Here is a 20382-nt window from a genome sequence, read left to right on the forward strand (position 1 = left end):
CGACGTGGATTAAGGTCCGGGCCAATATTCTGCAAATAAATAAAAAAGAAAAGCTATTACTAACACGAAGCAGTTGGGGTTTAGCCTACATAGACGTATCTATCCTTACTGAAACATATGCATGTTTGTTCATGCGACTTAACCGCTTCTAGCATAATTACGAGTGAACTCAATGCAACCACGAACTATCTGATGCGTGTAAAAAGAATGTATAAGGATCTATGAAATAAGAGCTGCGTCAAGGTGGTTATTGGTGGATATCGGTTTGATATAGGTCGAACCAGATGATTGTGCTCATTGCAAGAGTTGCTGTTCTATTTTTAAATGATTGGATATTCACTGTCGATATCAGCTGACATCCACTTTTTTCTTTTACATAATTGTATGAATAGTTTACATAACTTTATGATGAATATTTTTTACATAAATGTATGATGAATATTTTTTACATAACTGTGTGATGAATATTTTACATAACTGTATGAATATTTTACAGCTGTTGTGACAAGTAAGACCACATCAATTTCATTTTCTGTTCTTTGGGGCCTTGATAAATAAATAATTTGAAATCTGTTTCGTTTAATAATTCAAAACTTAAGAAAATGGAAACAACGCTTATTGAAAAATTATGGGACGCTTGAAGAACAAAAGATCATCTTTCCTGGTTTGATTAAGTTTAATGCTTAAAAGCATATTAATAAAACAGATTAATGTGAAAATAGATAAAATTCGCCAAAATGGATGTTCACGAAATAATAAAATCGCTAAAAATAATAAGTCGGCTTACTGCCTTAATTTATTATTATCACATGAATGCAATTCGCCGCTTCGAAACATCCAATGCGCTTAGTGGTACGTGCGCCGGAGGCAGGCCATCCCTTATCTGGTGTTAAGTTTACTTATATGTTCCCCACAAGATGAAATATAGTACCTTTAATGCTAAGGTTATGAGAGAGCCACAATGGCTCAAAGGGTACGGCACTGGCTCACTAAGCAAAGAGGTCCTAGCTTCGAATTGCATTGGCATTTCTAAGACCGGTTTCTATGGAAGACCAATACTGCTCTTTATTCAGTGATCTTAATTCATAGATCAAAGAATTTATTTGAAGAAAAAACCAACCCAAAACACAAAAGAAAATATTTGCAGACATGCACAGTTATTAAAATAACCAATGCAACATCTGTTAAAGTAGCTAAGTCTCTAACTCAATATGATCCAAAAACTTCGACAACGAAAACATGAAAGATTTGTCAATTTTAATCAACATTGGTGCTGTGATCTTACCGGGAAAAGATAGGCTTCTGATATCCAATATTTAAGACAAAATAAACATTTTACGATTCGTGTACCATAATGCGTTTCAGCACAATTTGATACAGGCGACTCGGAAAAACGAGACATATTCCACAAGTCATGTGAAACTGTGACACCATATTCTTATCTGAAGAGCATGCGCAATAAATACTATCCATGTAGACTGGAATAACCAGACGCTAGAGATTGCTTTGAAATTAGAGTAAAAACGGAAACGATTGAATGTAAATCAGTTTATTTACATTCATATTACATTATTATATACTTTGCGACCCATTTGTGTCAATTTGTAGGTCCCAAATATTAGCGATTTAGCTCCTTTAATATAATGTCAAGTCCACCACTAGCGTCCGATATCGTCATGATATTGAGGTTAGATGAATTTGGAGAAATATTGTTTTTTTTTACATTGGTTTTGTAAGATTGGTGTTTGGAGATTTGTATTTTGGAGATTTATTGGTCGAGATTTGTTTTTCGTTTGTATGTTTCTAAAGTATTGTAAATGTAGTTTTTATACGCCCAAATTTTCATGTGGACGCATATTGTCGTCGCCCCTGTCCTTCCGTCCACAATTGTTTGTGAACACTCTACAGGTCACAATTTTTATCCGATTTCAATGAAATTTGAAATATAGGTTTATCCCCCTAAGATCTCGGTTGCTTTTGATATTGGCATCTATCGGACTGTAACTTCATGAATTATGGCCCCTGATTGTACGAAAAATCACGTTTTTAGCTTGTGAACACTGTAGAGGTCACAATTTTTATCCGATTTGGTTTAAACGTGAAATGTATGTTTATAACCCACAGATTTCGGTTCCTTTTGATGTTCACACATATCGGACGATAACTTGCTGAATTATGGCCCCTGATTGTACGAAAAAATCGCATTTTTAGCTTGTGGACCATATAGAGGTCACAATTTTTATTCGATTTAAAAACCGTTTGAATATATCACCGTTACACCCTAAGGATGGTTGAGTTTGAATTTCGTAAAAATCGCACCGAAACTGACGGACAAAATGACGGATGAAAGTTGAAATGCATGTTTATAAACAAAATATCTTCGTTTCTGTCAATTTTCGTACATATCGAATCGTAACTGCCTGAATTATGGCCCCTGATTGTACGAAAAATTTCTTTTTTAGCTTGTGGTCACTCTAGAGGTCACAATTATTATCCGATTTAAAAAAAAACGTTCGTATTTTTCACCGTTACACAGTAATTTTGTCTGAGTTTAAATTTCATGAAAATCGGACCAAAACTGCCGGACAAAATGGCCGCCATTCGTATGCAAATAGTGTAAACATCTGGTATATCAAAATTGTGGACCTCTAGAGGCCACAATTTTGATCCGATTTTGATGAAACTTGACATGCAAGTTCATAACCCAAAGAGCTGGATTTCTGTCAATATTTGCGCATATCGGATCGTAACTTCATAAATTATGGCCTCTGATTATACGAAAAATCGCATTTTTAGCTTGTGGTCCCTCTAGAGGTCACAATTATTATCCCATTTACAAAAAACGTTCGAATACATCACCGTTACACACTGTTGGTTGAATTTGAATTTCGTGAAAATCGGGCCAAAACTGCCGGACAAAATGCCCCCCCCCCCCTTGTACGATTAATAAAAAGCGTGTGAATATATCACCATTACACACTAAGATCTTGGTTCCTTTTGATAATCGCGGATACCCGAACTTAACTTCCTGGATTATGGCCCGTGATTGTGTAAAAAATCGCATTTTAGCTTGCGGATTCTCTAGGGGTGACAATTTTTTTCCGATTTTAAAAACCCTTCAAATACCTTACCAATCCACCATAATGAAATTTGAAAACGAATTTCGGGAAAATCGAAATGAAACTGCCCGACAAAATGGCCGTTCTTTGTACGCAAATTGTGTAGATGTGTGTAATACGAAGGTTGTGGACCCCCTAGAGGTCCAGATTTTTATCCGATTTTGTTGAAACTTAAAACGTGTCTTTATATCCCAAAGATCTCAGTCCCTTTTGATATTTGCACATTTCAGGATATAACTTTTTGGATTATTGCCCCTGATTGTACAAAAAATCGCATTTGTTTTTAGCTTGTTCTCTATCCAGCTCTTGTAAAATAAAGAGTTGTTTGGGCTTCCACAGGCTGGTTTGCCCTAGTCATGTGACGCGGGACGGAAGGACCTGACAAGGATCGGCACCCAGTTGCTCTAATTGGACGAAGAATCGAGGTCTGGCGTACTAATGACGTTCACGTGAACGCGAAATAACCCTTGGCATTCGGAATTCGATCAAGAGCAGAGGAAACGCCGCTTTCCGGGCAAAATTTCACTAATAGCACTTTGAACCATATCTTGTTTAATATTTACCGCATCCATTTTGGATAGCACTGCCCAAGATTTGATTTGGAAGTCGTAAAAGCAGAAATCCAACCGAAGTGATAATGTGTCCATAAGTGAATTGTCGCGGGATTATAACCTTGTACGGACTGGAGGTCAGTCGAATAAATATAAACATATAATATGTTGTTAATTAACTGTTCTCTTTACTGTCAATATTCTCAAGAGACGATGTTCTCTACATTAGAAAACATTAATAGCTTTGCTGATATGCCGGCATTGATCAGAGAGGCAAGGACCACCCAACTATTACATTATAAAATGCTGCGGTTTGATGAACATATCATGAATATGACATTTGTTCAGAGCATCTTCACAAATATTAGCTTTATAAATGCATCTATACTTTATGATGTCTTTTTATACTCAATCCGTGTGTTTAAAATCTACGTTTGTAGATATTTACATGGAATAAGGTTTTCTCACTTCATCCGATCAACAATAACCACTCGTTATTACAAACTCCACATAGGTGACTAGGATACTGGCAAGGCGAGGCCAGTCTAAAACTACAGTATTATTCTTAATACAGAACAGAATTAAAACGGCCTTTATAAATTGCCAAAACATCAGAATTTATTTTGTTATACTTTGAGTGAACACATGTTTTGGTATACCCGTTCAAAGAAATGGTAAGTGATGTTTACACACGCAGTTCCCAGAATATCCACCTATTACTTCCGCATCACTTGAACCTAAATGACCTTAGTCGGAATTCCTTTATTGATATGACCTCTGTCCATCATCAGTTCTAATTCCCAGCAGCTCATCAATTAGCGCCCACTGCTAATATTGGACAGTTTATCTGTTAAATGATGAGGATTTGATACACTCACTGAAACCAATATACCATCTTATCGATTTGCTTAACTAATCACTTAAGTGACATTACGTTTAAGAACACAGGGTTATTGAGAAACAAAATGATCACATATAGCTGGAGAGGATATCGGATTTGTCCTGAAGCTATTTTTTTTTTATTATTTTGTTGGGTTTTTACATAATTTATAGTAAAGCTCCCTTGGTATGTTTTATTAAGTGGGACACCGTTGCTTGTTTTTTCATCTTTCTATAATTGAAGAATTTTCACGAGACAATTCTCGTTCGACAAATTTACATGCCGAACACATACTGTATTCAAGGGTTCATAGATCTGTGATGAACCCGGGCTCATTCCACTATGTTAATCATTTTATCGACTTAGTGTCACTGTAAATTAAACCAATAAACTGTGTGCCAGAAATGGACTTTAAAGATTAAAGTATAACGATTATAATTTTTTGGGCGCAATTTTCTTTACAATAAATCGTCCCATTACAGACGCATTAATTATACTGCCTTCATCAATTATAATGATGAGGGTGTATAGGACGCCAACGTTTAACCAATTACCATTGGGATTAATCTGCTTAATTACAATAAAGAATATTACCGAAATGAAATAATTTCTTTGTTGCTAATCAATTCGTTTTCAATATCAGTTATTATTTATTATTTTTTATCATCACCCAATAACACATTCTACAGTAGATATCGCTTGTGAAATAAATTTCATATTTTACTTTACATGAATTTAATTGGTCATTTAAAAGGGACTATTTTTTTTCATTAAAACGAAACTACTTTTATTTAGATTATATTTCAACACGACTACCATTAATGTTTTTCACTGTGGTGTCGAAGTTTCAGTAGACCTTTCTGGACAAGAAATACGGTCAATATATAGAACTTTGCAATGGGTGATTTGCTTTCAAAAGATGATGTATCACTACACCGTAATGTAATCAGGTTCCGTAAAATAAAATCTATATCAAAGAATTAGATTTATTTATTAGTACGTGTAAGAAAGGGCTGAGTGATAAATAAAATCTCCTACACGTCTTTTTGTCCCCCACCTTTCGAAGAAAGCAGAGGACTATTAAAATAGGTTCGTCCGCCTGTCTGTCTGTCCGTCACACCTTTTGGGACACAATAACTCTTTCAAATTGTGCTAGAATATTCAAACTTGGTGTAGGTGTTTAGTAGGTCAATACTTTGATGGAGTTCGAAGATGAGCATTTTCTGCTTAGGGTAAGCAGAGATAAGCAATTTGATTGGTCGATGCTTTGGAACACGATAACTTTAGTTCTAATTAAGTGAGAGTGATAAAACTTGGTGTGCAGTTTCAGTACATCAATACTTTGACTAAGTTCGATACTGAGCATTTCCTGCTCAGGGTAAGCAGAGCGAAAAGCAGTTTGATTGGCCGAGTTTTTGGAACACACTGACTTTCCTAATAATTGAGCTAGAATGTTCAAACTTGGTGTAGGTGTTTATTAGGTCAATGCAGTTTGATTGGTTGATGGTGTGGGACACGATAGCTTAAGTTCTAATTAAGTGAGGGTGATGACACTTAGTGTATAGTTTCATTACATCAATACCTTGACTAAGTTCGATAATGAGCATGTTCTGCTAATGGTAAGCAGAGCGATAAGCAATTTGATTGGTCGAGACTTTGGAACACAATAACTCGCCTTCTATTCGAGGTAGAATGTTCAAACTTGGTGTAGGCGTTCATTAGGTGAATGCCTTGATGGAATTCGATGATGAACACATTGTCTGTTTTCGTTTAGCAGAGATAAGCAATCTGATTGGTTGATGCTTTGGGGCACGATAACTTTGGTTATAATGAAGTGAGAGCGATGAAACTCCGAATATAGATTTATTATATCATTACCTTGACTAAGTTCGAAGGTAGGCTTTTTCTGCTTAGGCTAAGGAGCGATAAGCAATTTGATTGGTCAAGACTTTGGAACATAACAACTCTGCTTTTAATTGAGGTAGAATGTTTAAACTTGATGTGGATGTTCATTAGGTGAATGTTCAATGATTAACATTTCGAACTAAAGCTAAGCAGAGCTAATCAATTTCATTGGTCGATGCTTTGGGACAAGATAATCTTGAGTCTATCTGGTAGAGAGTGATGAAACTTAGTGTATAGTTTGATTGCTCGATATTTTTGAAAAAAATAAATGTGCGATTAATTATTATGTGTCATCTAGTTATTTTGGGATTTCGGCGGAGGACATCATCCTCACTGTTGGCTTGTTTTATATCAAAATTATCAACATTCGTCGATAAAGTAAAAACAAAACGAGGCTTTCTGGTCTTGTTATATTTTAAGATCAAAAAAGACTCGTAGGAGATTCTCTATTTATTATACAGCATTTATAAAGCGCACCACCTACAAACTGTGCGCTGTATGATACGCCCATTCCATACGAAATTATAAAAGTATAAAATAGATATGAATATAAAATATAAAATACAATAATAAATTATAAATCATATAAAACAAAGCAAATTTACTAGGCTTGTTTTGTTTGTGTGTGTAACGTTTTTTCTTCCTTCTCCTTGATTAGCAGCTAGAAATAACATTCATTTTCAATTAATGGCCGCTTTTATTACCAAGTTTAAAAGCTATCAAACTATTTCAAAAGCTGGAACAATACAAGTGCTCTCAGGATGGTATGAACATACTAGTTGCACTATCGAGGTCTCTTTTGATATGCAACTTTTATCTTGTCATGCGATGAGTAGGTATTTGAATAATTTCTACCACAATTGTCACTATAAATTCTATACAAAGCAACATATATTACCACGTAAAGGGTTCCATATATAGTCTTATCTAAGCTTATATATTAAATTCCCCACACTATAAAACCATTCTCGCCATTTTATAAACCCATTTTATATGGCAACTTTAATACACGTGTTATGGGGTTATTTTAAGAAACCGTGTTATTAATGCGCGAATTTTACCACAGTTATCGAGAGAAATCGGGTTTAACGTCCACTCGACACAGACTAGGTCATTTCGGAACTAACATATGGTTTAATTTTATTTCAATAATTCGCTTGCGCGTAGGGGTCTTTAGCAGTGGGAGAAAACTGGAGGACCCGGAGAAAACCCACGAGGTTGGACAGGCAACCCTACTCCTTGTCGCGTACAACCGGGGATTCGGAACCACGCCAGTTGACTCAATGACAGACCTTATGATACAGAGCGCACGTGCCTAACCACTCGGCCACCCAACTCCCACCATAGGCTTACATTGGCTAACACACAAACTAGACAGATACTCACAGATCCAGGGGTTTAATTTACTCTTGTATTTCGAAAGTGATTGATACTATATTTATAGGATGGTGTGGTGATAGGGGTGGGTCCCACTTTTAATAAATACCCAACTCGAATTTTATTGAAATAAAGAAGTACTATATTTATTTTAGTCCCGAAATAACATAATCTGTTTTATAAACATAATCTTGTTTCTTAAATTGAGAAGTCATCCATATCAATGAAAGCACCTGACATGGACTTTTTATACGCTCACATTGAAATGTGGTCGTATATTGTCGTCGCCCCCGTCCGTCCGTCGTTGCACAGATATACTAGCCAGCAAAAAAAAACAAAAAAAAAAACGTCAGTACGATTTTAAAATCAGAGAGGCAATTTAATCCAATCATCCCACAAGCACTTCTAGCCAAGATCCAAAAGGTTCTTAATACTGCAGCCCGCATAGTAACAAGGACACATAAGTTTGATCACATCCAGAATGTGCTGGCTTCTTTACATTGGTTACCTGCTGAGGCGCGAGTCAAATACAAAATACTAACATTAGTGTATAAATGTCGCAATAATTCAGCTCCTCAATACTTATCTGAACTCTTATATGACTACAACCCTATTAGATCACTTCGCTCTCAAAATAAACAGTCACTAGTTGTTCCAAGATATAATTTAAAGTCATATGGGTATAGGTCTTTCAGTTCAGCTGGTCCTAGATTATGGAACGAACTTCCACAACAGATCAAGAATCAACAAACTTTTAATCAATTTAAATCCGCACTAAAGACTTTCTTGTTTCAACAGTTTTACCAGTAGAGCCATTACAAAAAGCGTTTTGAGCATGTGTCAACATGGAGAAGACGCTATATAAAACTTCATTATTATTATTATTATTCTAGAAAACGACTTACTAAATGGATCAAAACATTTTTTTGTAAACAGTATGTTGATACATTAGTGATTAATTCATCACAACATGGCGGTCTTGTCGCCTTGTGGTAACCCTTGGTCTACCAGTTCGGGGGCAATCATCCGTGGTGTTGGTGGCCCGAAAGCGTTGCTGAAGCCTGTAGATGGTTGACCTGGAAGTGATTGGCAACGGCTTGGGCAGTGTGGCCAGCGTCGAGTCTTCCAAGCGCCGCGTTCCTGAGCCTTTCTTGAGTCGTGGCATACTGCTGACGTAGTGTGAATGATTCAACCAGGCATGGGGATGCATTTTATAGCGCTGGTCCCGATGAACAGCACGTGCATCATGAGTTACATGAAAATCATGGAGAACACATTACCATCTCAGAAGTCAGGTTGCGTTTTTGAGAACATTTCCTGGGTTCAATTCTATGATTCGGAAGGAGCCTTATTGATCAGGTAAAGTTAGAGATGTCGTCACAAATATATAATAAAAACATTTGGCAAGTTTTATGCAATGCGTCTATTCAGAGTAACATACCAACCCGATGTTTCTTTTGCTGCTTAGTATATATTCAAGATAATACATTGACACATAAGGTATTTTTTTTATTATGATTACGACTGTTCTAAATACAGAACTATAAACTCTTGTGATATTCAATACATTGATGCTATTCTTAATGAGATTATGACTATTTTAAACACTGAACTTTAAACTTCTGTGATATAAATACATTCAAAGATTACGTATGTTTCAAACATATAACTCTAATAAACACTGGTAATATTCAATACATTGATGCTATGTGTAATCAGATTACGGCTGTTTTAAACACCGAACTCCAAACTTTAAACATTGAACTTTAAACTCTGGTGAAGCAAAGTAAATATATTTCCAGTGTATCATACCTTTACAGTTAGTCGCGGATGCTCAGTAAGCAAGATGGTGACTCACTCATCAGATGGTCTCGGGTACGCTCTCGGTGTTGACCTGGTTTCCCCTTGTCCGGGTTTAAGGGTCTGTCAATGATTTGTGTCTAGTCGTACGGATGGAACAAACAACCAATGTGCCATGTACATAAGCCTTGACAGTTGGAATTCGACATAAGGCTAGGACGTAGTGCCGCTGTCGAGGCAAATTTTCCCTCATAGCACATTGTATGGCGCATACCAGTGTTCATTATCAAAGTCGGTGCAGTAAAGTAAGTGTTTAAACCCCATTCATTTCATTTCACAACACTACACATACATTGGGATCAATCACATTGTGTCAGAGCTAACAACAGAAAAGATCAAAGGTTTATACGCACTTTTCGAATAAAGAAAAACATTGGTTATTTTAATTTCATCATGTTCATAATCACTACAACACCCAAAGGAACCAATTTTAAAAGTACCTGTTATAAGTTAGATAAATTAAATTCAATTAAGTTCATTTTATATAATCTACAATATTTTATAAATGCAAATCATCAATATGTAATATTAGATTAAATTGGATGACTTTTATCGAAACAATAACGTCAAATCTCAACGAAATGTATCTCCCGACCTAAAAATTAATTAGTGTATATTGTAAAATGTTTGCTACTTGTCTTAACATTGCCGTCAATTAAATTTCACACTCATTGCGCTTTCCTCGTCATCTTGTTATCGATACTCACCACAGTTCGAGACAATGTTCTCATTTTAAGTGCAAGCAAGCTTAATCCATACATTACCAATTGTTATTCTAGCGCAAATTAGAAATTTCATCGCTTGTGATTGGTCGAAAAGTGTATTCGAATTTTCTAATAATTCCAGCATGGTTAAATGGACAATAAATCACCTCTAAATTCGAAACAGGAAGTGTTTATACCCTCTTTTTTTTTAGAAAGATTATTCTTGTAATATAAAACGTTGTGATGGTGAACACTTTTTCTATATAAGCAACAAGGTTATTGGAACACGTCTATTGTTCTGAGGACAATATTTACAACAAGATTGTTACAGAAACATGGGAATTGTTTTTTCATATTGTTTGATAACGTTTTTTCGGGAACGATTGTTTGTAGCGGAACGTATTTTGTTGCTCTAAAACTGTTGTTGTCAGGACATACGCGTTGTTGTTAGAAAATGTTTTTCTAGAACGATTGCTTTGGGAACCTATCAGTTCTAGATGGAACATCTTGCTTACAGAAATACTGATTATGAAGCAATTGGGCCGATGTCCTTGCACGATCGATGTGGAAATCTATTAATTCCATGTCTGTTGAGGATAAAATAATCGTATCTAGAACGTTTGTGATCAAAGATACGGTTTCTGTGTCAGTTGATGATGAAACTTGCCGTCTCTCTGCCAGTTATTGTATTGACAAGGCTGAAGTTCTGTTAACCTCAAAACAGTCTTTGGCCTTTACTTTGAAACCTATGTAGTAACCTATGTATCCTTTTTTTAATTATTTGGGGGGTTGGATGGCCGAATGTGTGCGCGCTGTATCATAAGGTCTGTCATTGAGTCAACTGGCGGGTATTCGATTCCCCGGCTGTACGTGACAAAGAGTAGGGTCGCCTGTCCAACCTCGTGGATTTTCTCCGGGTGCTCCGGTTTTCTCTCACTGCTAAAGACCCCCCACGCACAAGCGAACTATTGAAATAAAATTGTACCATGTGTTAGTCCCAAATTGACCTAGTTTGTGTTGAGTGGACGTTAAACTTTTGTTATTATTTAGATATAACATACTGCCATCTCAACAAAACCATTTTAGCCTTATCGGCATCTATCATTAAAGATGGGTTCCCAGAAAAGTATTTGGTTATTTGGGTGGTTATTTCCAATAAAAGTATGGCAATTTTGGTATATATGGAAAGTAGAGATATTCAATCTTACTAGAAAAATACTGGATTCCCTGAAAAACACTCATGGAGCGTATACAGGACAAAAATGTAAGGGTTCCCCTAATCAACAGCCCGACGATTAGAAACTGCTGCACGCGTGATGTCAAAGGTCACAGGCGAACATTGAGCGCTTGATGTACAAGTTGATAAACTTTATGAAGAGTTAGACGTACAATACTTTCTGAGATAAAAATGACGGAAAAAGACGCGGGTAGTGGATAATCCGAGAATTTAATTAGGATTCGATATTTGTAATAAATAGTAAGCGATTAAAGACAACATCGTCCTATGTATGCAATGAATTCTCCTCTGACTCCCACGACGTGACGTAAACATGACCTGGTTTGATCGAATTTTAATAGCAGGGCATTCCTTCGCAATTACAATGTTTGAGAAGGATTTGAAGCATAATTATGACAAATTAATTAGTTTGAATATGTTTTTGGTCCATATATACCATTAAATCACGGGAACCCATCTTTAATTAACTTTGTGTTTATTTAGATTGTTCAATAACAAATTATATATTTATTGTAACTTTGTTTTATTTGCAGTTTGCTGCATTCTTTGCCTTTACGTGGGGCTTTGGTGAATTTCTGTGCAAGTTTGTTCACTACATGCAGAATGTATCTATGATCTGTTCTGTGATGACACTGACAGCGATGAGTGTTGAAAAGTAAGTGCCAGTTAGATATACATTCACTTCAGATTGTCTGTTTTTCTCTCTCTCAATGATATACACTTATATACTTAAATATGTACTTGATACTGCTCCAGCCTGTATCTCCAATTCTCCTCTGGCGGTTTGTTCAATTGCCAAATAATTTCCATCAACTTTATTTATTTTTTAAGAATTTGATTAAAATATTTGAAGATTTTATTATTGAATTAAAGATCGGATATTGAACTTAAAATACACAGAATGACTATCCTCCTTGTTCTGTTTGGGAATCCTTCGTTGAACTTCATTTTATAGTAAATGGCGTTGCGCCGCTGTCCGGGCAAAATTTCCCTCATAGCACACTATATGGCGCATGCCCGTCTTCATTAGCCCAGTCGGTCCAGAAAAGTAGGATGTTAAGTCCCATTTCATTTCATTTCTAAATGAAGAAATCGGGTTCTACTTAGAGTATTGGATAAACTTGCTGATTGCCATTATATTATATAAAATTCCATATCTGGTCTGATCTAATCGAAAGCGACACAATGTATTTATTGGGTAAAGAATCTTAGAAAGGACCCACATTAAATTGTGCTTTATAGAAAATAACATTTAATTTAAATCAAGTCAAAAGTTTACATTTTCATTTACTTCTTTCGACAACTAACCTTCCTGCCAAATTATTTCTTCTGTAACCTATATATATTACTTTAGGTACTTATCAAACATATTTGTAAGTTTTATGATATATCGATAGTCTGATAGAGTTATCTTAACCAAACAAAAATTCTAAGAATAGATTTGTTATAGAACTAGAAATAGGTTTGTTAACCTTGTCAACTGCATTGCTTACGTGTATATCTGTATGTCGTCTGCTAGAGGAAGTGGGGACCGGTAGTTGGGGATATGGCGGGAGTGAAGACAGTAGTTAAGGAGAGAGAAATGGCATAATAAAAGTGTTTAAAGACGATATAGTTATTGGAGTTTACATTGGTTGGTAGCAGAGCGTACGTAATAATGGCACAAAGTTATAAACATCCACCGCCTTTTGGGTCGGATACAATATATGAAACGTGGAAAAACGAATTAGAGATGTGGCGAAAAATGACATCGATAAAAAGAAACAGCCTTGGCGGTCACACTTCTCTCATCGGTAAAGCCCGAGAAAAGACCCCAGAGTTGGACGCCGATGCACTGAATGCAGATGACAGTATGGCTTTGTAACTTAATACCACTGTTGACGGAGCCTTTAAAAGAGAAGCAAAAGACGTCGCTTACGAGACATTCGACTCTTACAAAAGAGCAGTTGATATTACGATTTCTGATTATATTATCGAGTTTGAAAGTAGATACAACCGCTCAAGAAAACATGAAATGACATAACCTGATGCAGTTTTGGCATTTAAACTTTTAAATAATGCTGGTTTAACATTAAAGGAAAGACAATTAGCCCTCACTGCATCACCTGATTTGATTTCAACTATGAAATCAGCACTCAAGAGAATTTTTGGTAGCCCAGAAAATCACGAGGTTGGTGCTTGTTCCAGACCCACAGGCAGTAACTATATTCAATTTAAAGAAGAATCGGCTTATGTTACTAGAAATTTCTTACAAGCTCGTTCCAGTTATTCTAAAGAAAATGACTCCAGTTCTAGTATTCCTAAGGAATCAAATCCTCTAAATCGATTTGGGAGAAGATCACGTTGGGCCAAAGATTGTCCGGATGCAGGAACAGGCCTCAATGAAAAATCAGACAAAGAAAACTGTAATTTGATTTTATTTACGAAAGAACTTAAAGTTTAAGTAGCTAAGTCTCTAACTCAATATCATCCAAAATCTTCGACATTGAAACAAGAATTATTTGTCAATTTAAATCAACATTGGTGTTGTGATCTTACGGGGAAAAGATGGGCTTCTGATATCCAATAATTAAGACAAAATAAACATGTTACCGTTGGTACACGAATCGTGTACCATGGTGCATTTCAGCGCCATTTTTAACAAGGGACTTGTAGAAAGAGGCTAGATATATTCCACAAGTCATGTCAATAAACGGTGACGTCATATTCTTATCTGGAGAGCATGCGCAATAATTACTATCGGTATTGAGTGGAATAACCAGACGTTAGAGATTGCCATTGGATTGAGACTTCTGGCGTATTTCGCCGAACATAACTGATAAGAAATTGCAGTAAAACAGAAACGATTGCATGTAAATCAGTTTATATACTGAATCAGTTCATAAATCAGTTTGTGTCAATTTCTAGATCCAAAATATTTGCGATTTAGCTCCTTTAAAGCAGAAATCCTAGTTGTGGAGTCTCTTGGCACAGCTGTTATAGATACTGCATATACGCGAACAGTGTACATAGATGATTTGACAGGAGACGACCAAAAGAAGATACGCCGTTATTCAAGCCACAAGAACTTTCGTTTTGGTGATGGTTTATATGTATCTTCCTTGAGAGAGTAATTGTTCCAGTAATAATGGGTCAACGTTCCTGTCGTTTAGAAATTGAAATTGTAGATATTGGCTTGCCACTGTTATTGAGTAAAAGTACATTCAAGAAGACACAAACGATCTTGGGTCTTCAAAATGATGAAGCAATGTTTGATAAACCAGTTCAACTTGTGTAGTGGTCACTAATGCATTGATCTTTATAACAGAAGTTTGATAAATATTGTTGAGACGTCCGAAGTTTTAGCCACACAAGAACTTCAAAATACATCAGATAAGGAAAAGTTGTCATCCAAGCTCCATCGTCAATTTGGCCATGCATCAAGTAGCAGATTGAAGAAACTATTAGTAAGCTCAGGCGCTGAAGATAACGACCTTTATCAGCATATAGATGACATAGTTAACACATGTGAACACCAATAAAACCTGTTTTAGGGCTTCCACTGGCTACAGAATTTAAACAGACTGTTGCAGTTGATCTTCATGAATTACAACACTGTTTATGGTATTTACACATAATCGATGAGTTCACAGATTTTAGCAGTGCATGTATATTGAAGACAAAACAGTCTTCTGCATTTGTTAGCGCCTTTCTTAAACATTGGATCAGCATACATGGTACACCTAAAACTTTATTCAGTGATAATGGTGGTGAATTCAATAACCAAGAGGTCAGAGACATGGCCGAGAATTTTAACATTGAGTTAAATGCAACACCTGCATTCAGCCCATGGAGCAGCGGGTTTTTGGAAAGATACAACAAAGTTTCGACAAGTATTCTCTTATCGTTATCAAGTACAAATGATAAATTAGCAAACTAAAAGGTAATATTTATAGTCCTATAAGAAGAAGCCACAAGACCTATGTTGTTACAATACAAAGTGGTTAGTTCAATTGGAAACATAACTATTATCACATAAACAACCTTTAGCAGACTCTCTTATTAAAAGAGGAGCATCTTATTTTAGACTGCTTACAGCTTTGGATACAGGAAAATGTGACATTGATTTTGATTAAGTGAACATTTACAAATTGAAACTGTGAAGCAGTTGATGTTATATTAGGCTAGTAAAGTACAGACATTTCTCTTAATCTTTATTTATGGTGTACTAAAAAGTTACATTTTGGTTGTGTTTAAACACAGTGGAGATTGTTAACCTTGTCAACTGTATTGTTTACGTGTATATCTGTGTATATTTCGTCTGCTAGAGAGGTGTACGCATGCGCGGGAGGAAGTGGGGACCGGTAGTTGAGAATATGGCGGGGGTTAATACATACAACGGTACATTGTCAAAATATTTCCAGTCGTTGGAATTTCCTGGATAAAAAAGAATTATCAGGTGGCGAGAAGGAGTAAGTTGGCAACCTAAAACTCATATTGCTATTCGAAGCGATTGTTAGCCTGTTGACATAAAACTATTCGGAGCGATAGTTAGCCTGTCAACATATTGTCATTCAGGGCGATAGTTAAATGTCGACATGTAGCTAATCCAAGCGATAGGTGCCTGTCTATATGTAAGCTATTCAGAATTATACTACGTCCGCCCACTTTGCTATTCAGAACGATAAGTAGCCTGTCAGTCTGTCCACATATCCATCGATTTCTTTTAATTATACATGCTATAATAGTTTATGCGTTTCTACAAATAAAATTTTCTGTTATGAATAAAAGATTTTTGGCAAAAATAAACCTTGACATGCAAATAACATGGTTTACATAGCTTTGTATGATACCCCATACATAATCTGGGAAAACATAATCAAAGTAATACTTCATTAGTTGTGAAAAACATGCGTATAGTTTCTTCTCTTCTTCAAAAACTACTTCAAATATTCTGGGAGATGATCTTTGTGTTAACTTCAAACATGATCGTATGCTCTGGCGACTTTAATGTCATTCATTGCGATCTACTAATGAGGATTGACTCTTTGAAACAAAAAGAGTTCATGTTTACAAGATTAATTTCTATATGTGTTAGCTGTTTCAAGAGCGAATATTAGAATGCTTTTTTTTATCCACGCGTGTTTGAAATAAGATTAACTGAACGCACGACAATATGATTACTAAATTACACTTGCATTGTAGGTTTTTGGTGATTCAAAAATATTTTAATCTTGCTTCTCTCGTCCTCACGTCTCCTTTTCACTATTTCACGTACTCTCAGGACAATATATTCACATGCTTTAACCATGTCTCTTGTGACATGGAGGTTTTATCTTGGCATGCCATATTGAATCATTTCTAAAATCTTTGTTACATAAGTGATTGGGATTCAGGATATTATTTCACACCATTGGGCATTATTATTTAGATCATTCTTCATTTTAATTCAAAGTTTCCAATAGCAAAACATGTCAGCTTGAAAAACGTGGCACTCTTTTATTGCCATGGGCACTAACTAATATTAAGCTATTAAAAGGTAAGCTTTATAAAGTTGTATTGACCCCAGACCAGATGACACAATCATTACTGTCAACGCCAAAACGATTTAAATCCTTTATAAAAAGATATAAAGTATTAAACGAAAAATGTGGGTGGAAAAACAAATGTTCCATATGTGGATTCATCTCTAATAACTACCAGACAACCATTAATAGCAAGTATTGTTATTGCCATTCTTTTCGATGAGAGACTCAAGACCCATTCCAGTTGTACACAATGAATTAATGTGATTTAATTACCTGCTATATGTTAGTGAACAAAAGTGTGCGTCGTCTTCAGGGACCATTTATTATACTGGATAAACCAATCTTTATAATTGCCTGAACAGCATGTTGATTACCCATTCCTTTTAAAGATACCACCGTAATTAACGAAATGGGAATAGAAATAAATCGAGATTCGTTTTTTCGTTGACCTTATGTTACACTTGGCTCACCTCGTCCACGATACTATTTCTAATCCCAATCGTCTAAGATCAAAGGCACGAATCTGTATTGGGAATATAAATGTTTTTTTCAGCGTCATTACTCTAACCTTTCTAACCTGAAAATGCAAATATGTATATTCCTTTGTTTGATATAGATAAAGCATGGTTTGCCAACGCTGATTCTAGACCCACAATTAAACCAGCTTAAACAAGCCGTTATTATTTAAAGAGTACAAAATAACACTTAAAGGGGCACTATTGAAGATTAGATCAAGAGCTGGTAGTTCTCACTATATTAGTTAAAAACTAGATAATGTAAAGGGAATGTGCTGAAAATTCAGTCAAATTGCTTCACTCTGAACCGATATATTAGCGATTGAATGTTAGGCCTAGCCTCGATCATCATTACTAAAGTCGGTACGATAAAAAAAACATAGTCTCGATTATACATTTTTGGATTTAATTATCAATGAGCGTTGAGCAGCAGATTGAATTCAAATCCAGTGAAAATCCGACACATAAGATGGCATCCAAAGTTGATTAAGTTCTTTTCGTGTTAATAAATGTCTAATTAATAGTTTATATAACATTTCAGGCCTAAAGAAAGGCCTGCAATAGGCAGAATTAGCTCTTGCATAATGTATGTTTAACTATAAAAAGATTATATAGCCGCACTTGATATGGGCTACGCTGTCGTTATACATTCGCTCATCGGCCCGTCGTCCGACCCCAAATTGTTGCGATCACTGCCTTTAAATTTGCAGGGATCGTTTATTGGATCATGGCAATGAACCCTTTTGACATTAATTTGAAGTGTACGCTGGTTTTAAAAATTTGGTTCCAACCAGATTCACGATAAAGCGTTTCTGTACTATTATACTTTGGAAACTCAGGCGCCATTCTTGCGGTCTTTATTTGATATATTTTTAAGTGTTTCTGCATCGGATGAAGAACACATAACCCAAGCTCTTAGTAAATTCAGTTAATATTAAGGCGCTTATATGTATTAATGATATCAAGTTGGTTATCGCCAAATTGGAAATGCGGAGGGTTTGGAATTTGTTTATGAGAGAACATTATGGCCTTGTTTTTCTGGGCGTTAAATTTAATTGACGAATATTAATCTAAATTTAATTGATTTTCAGTGGCTTGTGTGTTTGTTTTGTTGTACCAAATTACCGTGTCATTTATGTAAACAAGAAAGAGAAACGGACATAGAACCGAGCCTTAGGGTACCCCAAATGCCAACGTTATGTAACTTGAAAAAATCAATCTATGATTTTATCACTTGTATCATAGCTAGATAACATGTGAAATAATCCTGAATGATTAACCAGAACGAAAGCGTTAGAGATGTCACAAATTATAATGCATGGGTACTTTCGTTTGACAATAAAAGGTAAACCGTCCTGATACATATCTAGTAACTGATGCACAGTGGAATGTCTGGCTCTGAAACCTGACCGAAGACATTTTTGATTATTGTTTATGAATGACTTCAGGTTAGTTAGACCTATATTTTGTGATGCCAAACTTGTTACTATGGATATGGAATTTATTAGTCTACAACAATGACCAACAAAATATGAACACATGTACATCATACCTTCACATTTACTAATAAATTTATTATTGTTATGTTATTGTATATTTGTAGGTTTATTGCGATAAAGTATCCACTTCAAGCCAAATCAGTTTGTACGATGAGAAATACACAGATTATAGTTTGTATAATATGGCTGGTATCATTCATCATGGCCATACCTATAGTATTTGGCAGGGTAAGATACAACTGTCATTTTCTTTTTAAAAAAGACAAAACAAAACCATCGTGTATAATACATATAAAAGAGATGAACAAAATAGATCCATGAAAATTTATAATTCATATTATTGCACAGAAAATTTCCAAGGGGCTATTCTTGCTTAACATCGCAATGCGTCTTCTATTTTATTTATTTTTTGTGACGATACTTCAACAATCATAGCAGCTGTTGATTAACAAAATGTAGTGAACTAACTATAGTCTAGTAGCAAGCTTAATTTGATGCTTTGAAAAGATGCAGAGTTTGTTACTGCCAGTCAGACACGCAGAAATGAGAGCTGTATGGTCAAATAAAATCTGATAGTAGATTAATGGCGTTCAACCTTCAGTGAATGGAACGTATAGTAAATGCGTTATATATTCAGCTGAGTAAAAAGTAGAACGTACGCCATTAATTGAGGATGAATTTATTTACCAACAGAGAATGTGATCTCTGTGATTACGTAATAAATGATTTCACCAAAGCAAACTACAGAGACAATAAGTCAGAATAAAAGCTAGATATAAAGGTTAAAGGACAATGTTGGTGTCCACCAATATTAGATATTTGATGGAGCTGGTTAAAGTCATTCCAAATGTAATTTTAACATGTGTAATATTGGTGGATATTCAAAAATTTTACCAAATAACGATTTTGGACACAAAATGTCTTTTTCTTTTTTTGAGGTAGTTGAGCATGGATCTGAATTACTTTATCGATACACTTACCTGCCCAAACATAGTTCAAATCAACTAATATAAACATAACGTTTAAAATAGAGTATTTGTTTTAGACATAGCGCCGCCATCTGTATCTGTAAATATATTTGATTTATATTTATGCATACATCGAGGTCATGGGTTTATAAAACTTACAATTCTTTTATTACCATCTATATAACACATTTAGCGCTTAATGTTGTTTAAAGTTTAATAATTAACAAGTTTATCCGCCATATGATATATTTAGTCATTTT

The 20382-nt window shown here is 35.4% G+C and overlaps 1 protein-coding gene across 2 annotated transcripts in view; it reads left to right on the top strand.

Annotated features, from left to right (window-relative positions):
- The window catches only part of LOC126819045 (allatostatin-A receptor), a 113517-nt gene that overhangs the window by 71225 nt on the left and 21910 nt on the right, over positions 1-20382 (top strand). For both annotated transcript variants that reach the window (XR_007679475.2, XM_050546859.2), the window contains exons 2-3: positions 12167-12288; positions 19259-19382. Coding sequence is in view for 1 of the 2 variants with exons in the window: in XM_050546859.2 (XP_050402816.1) it covers positions 12167-12288; positions 19259-19382 (246 nt within the window). In the remaining variant the exon portion in view is untranslated. The remainder of the gene's footprint in view (positions 1-12166; positions 12289-19258; positions 19383-20382) is intronic.

This window comes from Patella vulgata, chromosome 4 (genome assembly GCF_932274485.2).
Source record: "Patella vulgata chromosome 4, xgPatVulg1.2, whole genome shotgun sequence".
NCBI lineage: Eukaryota > Metazoa > Mollusca > Gastropoda > Patellidae > Patella > Patella vulgata.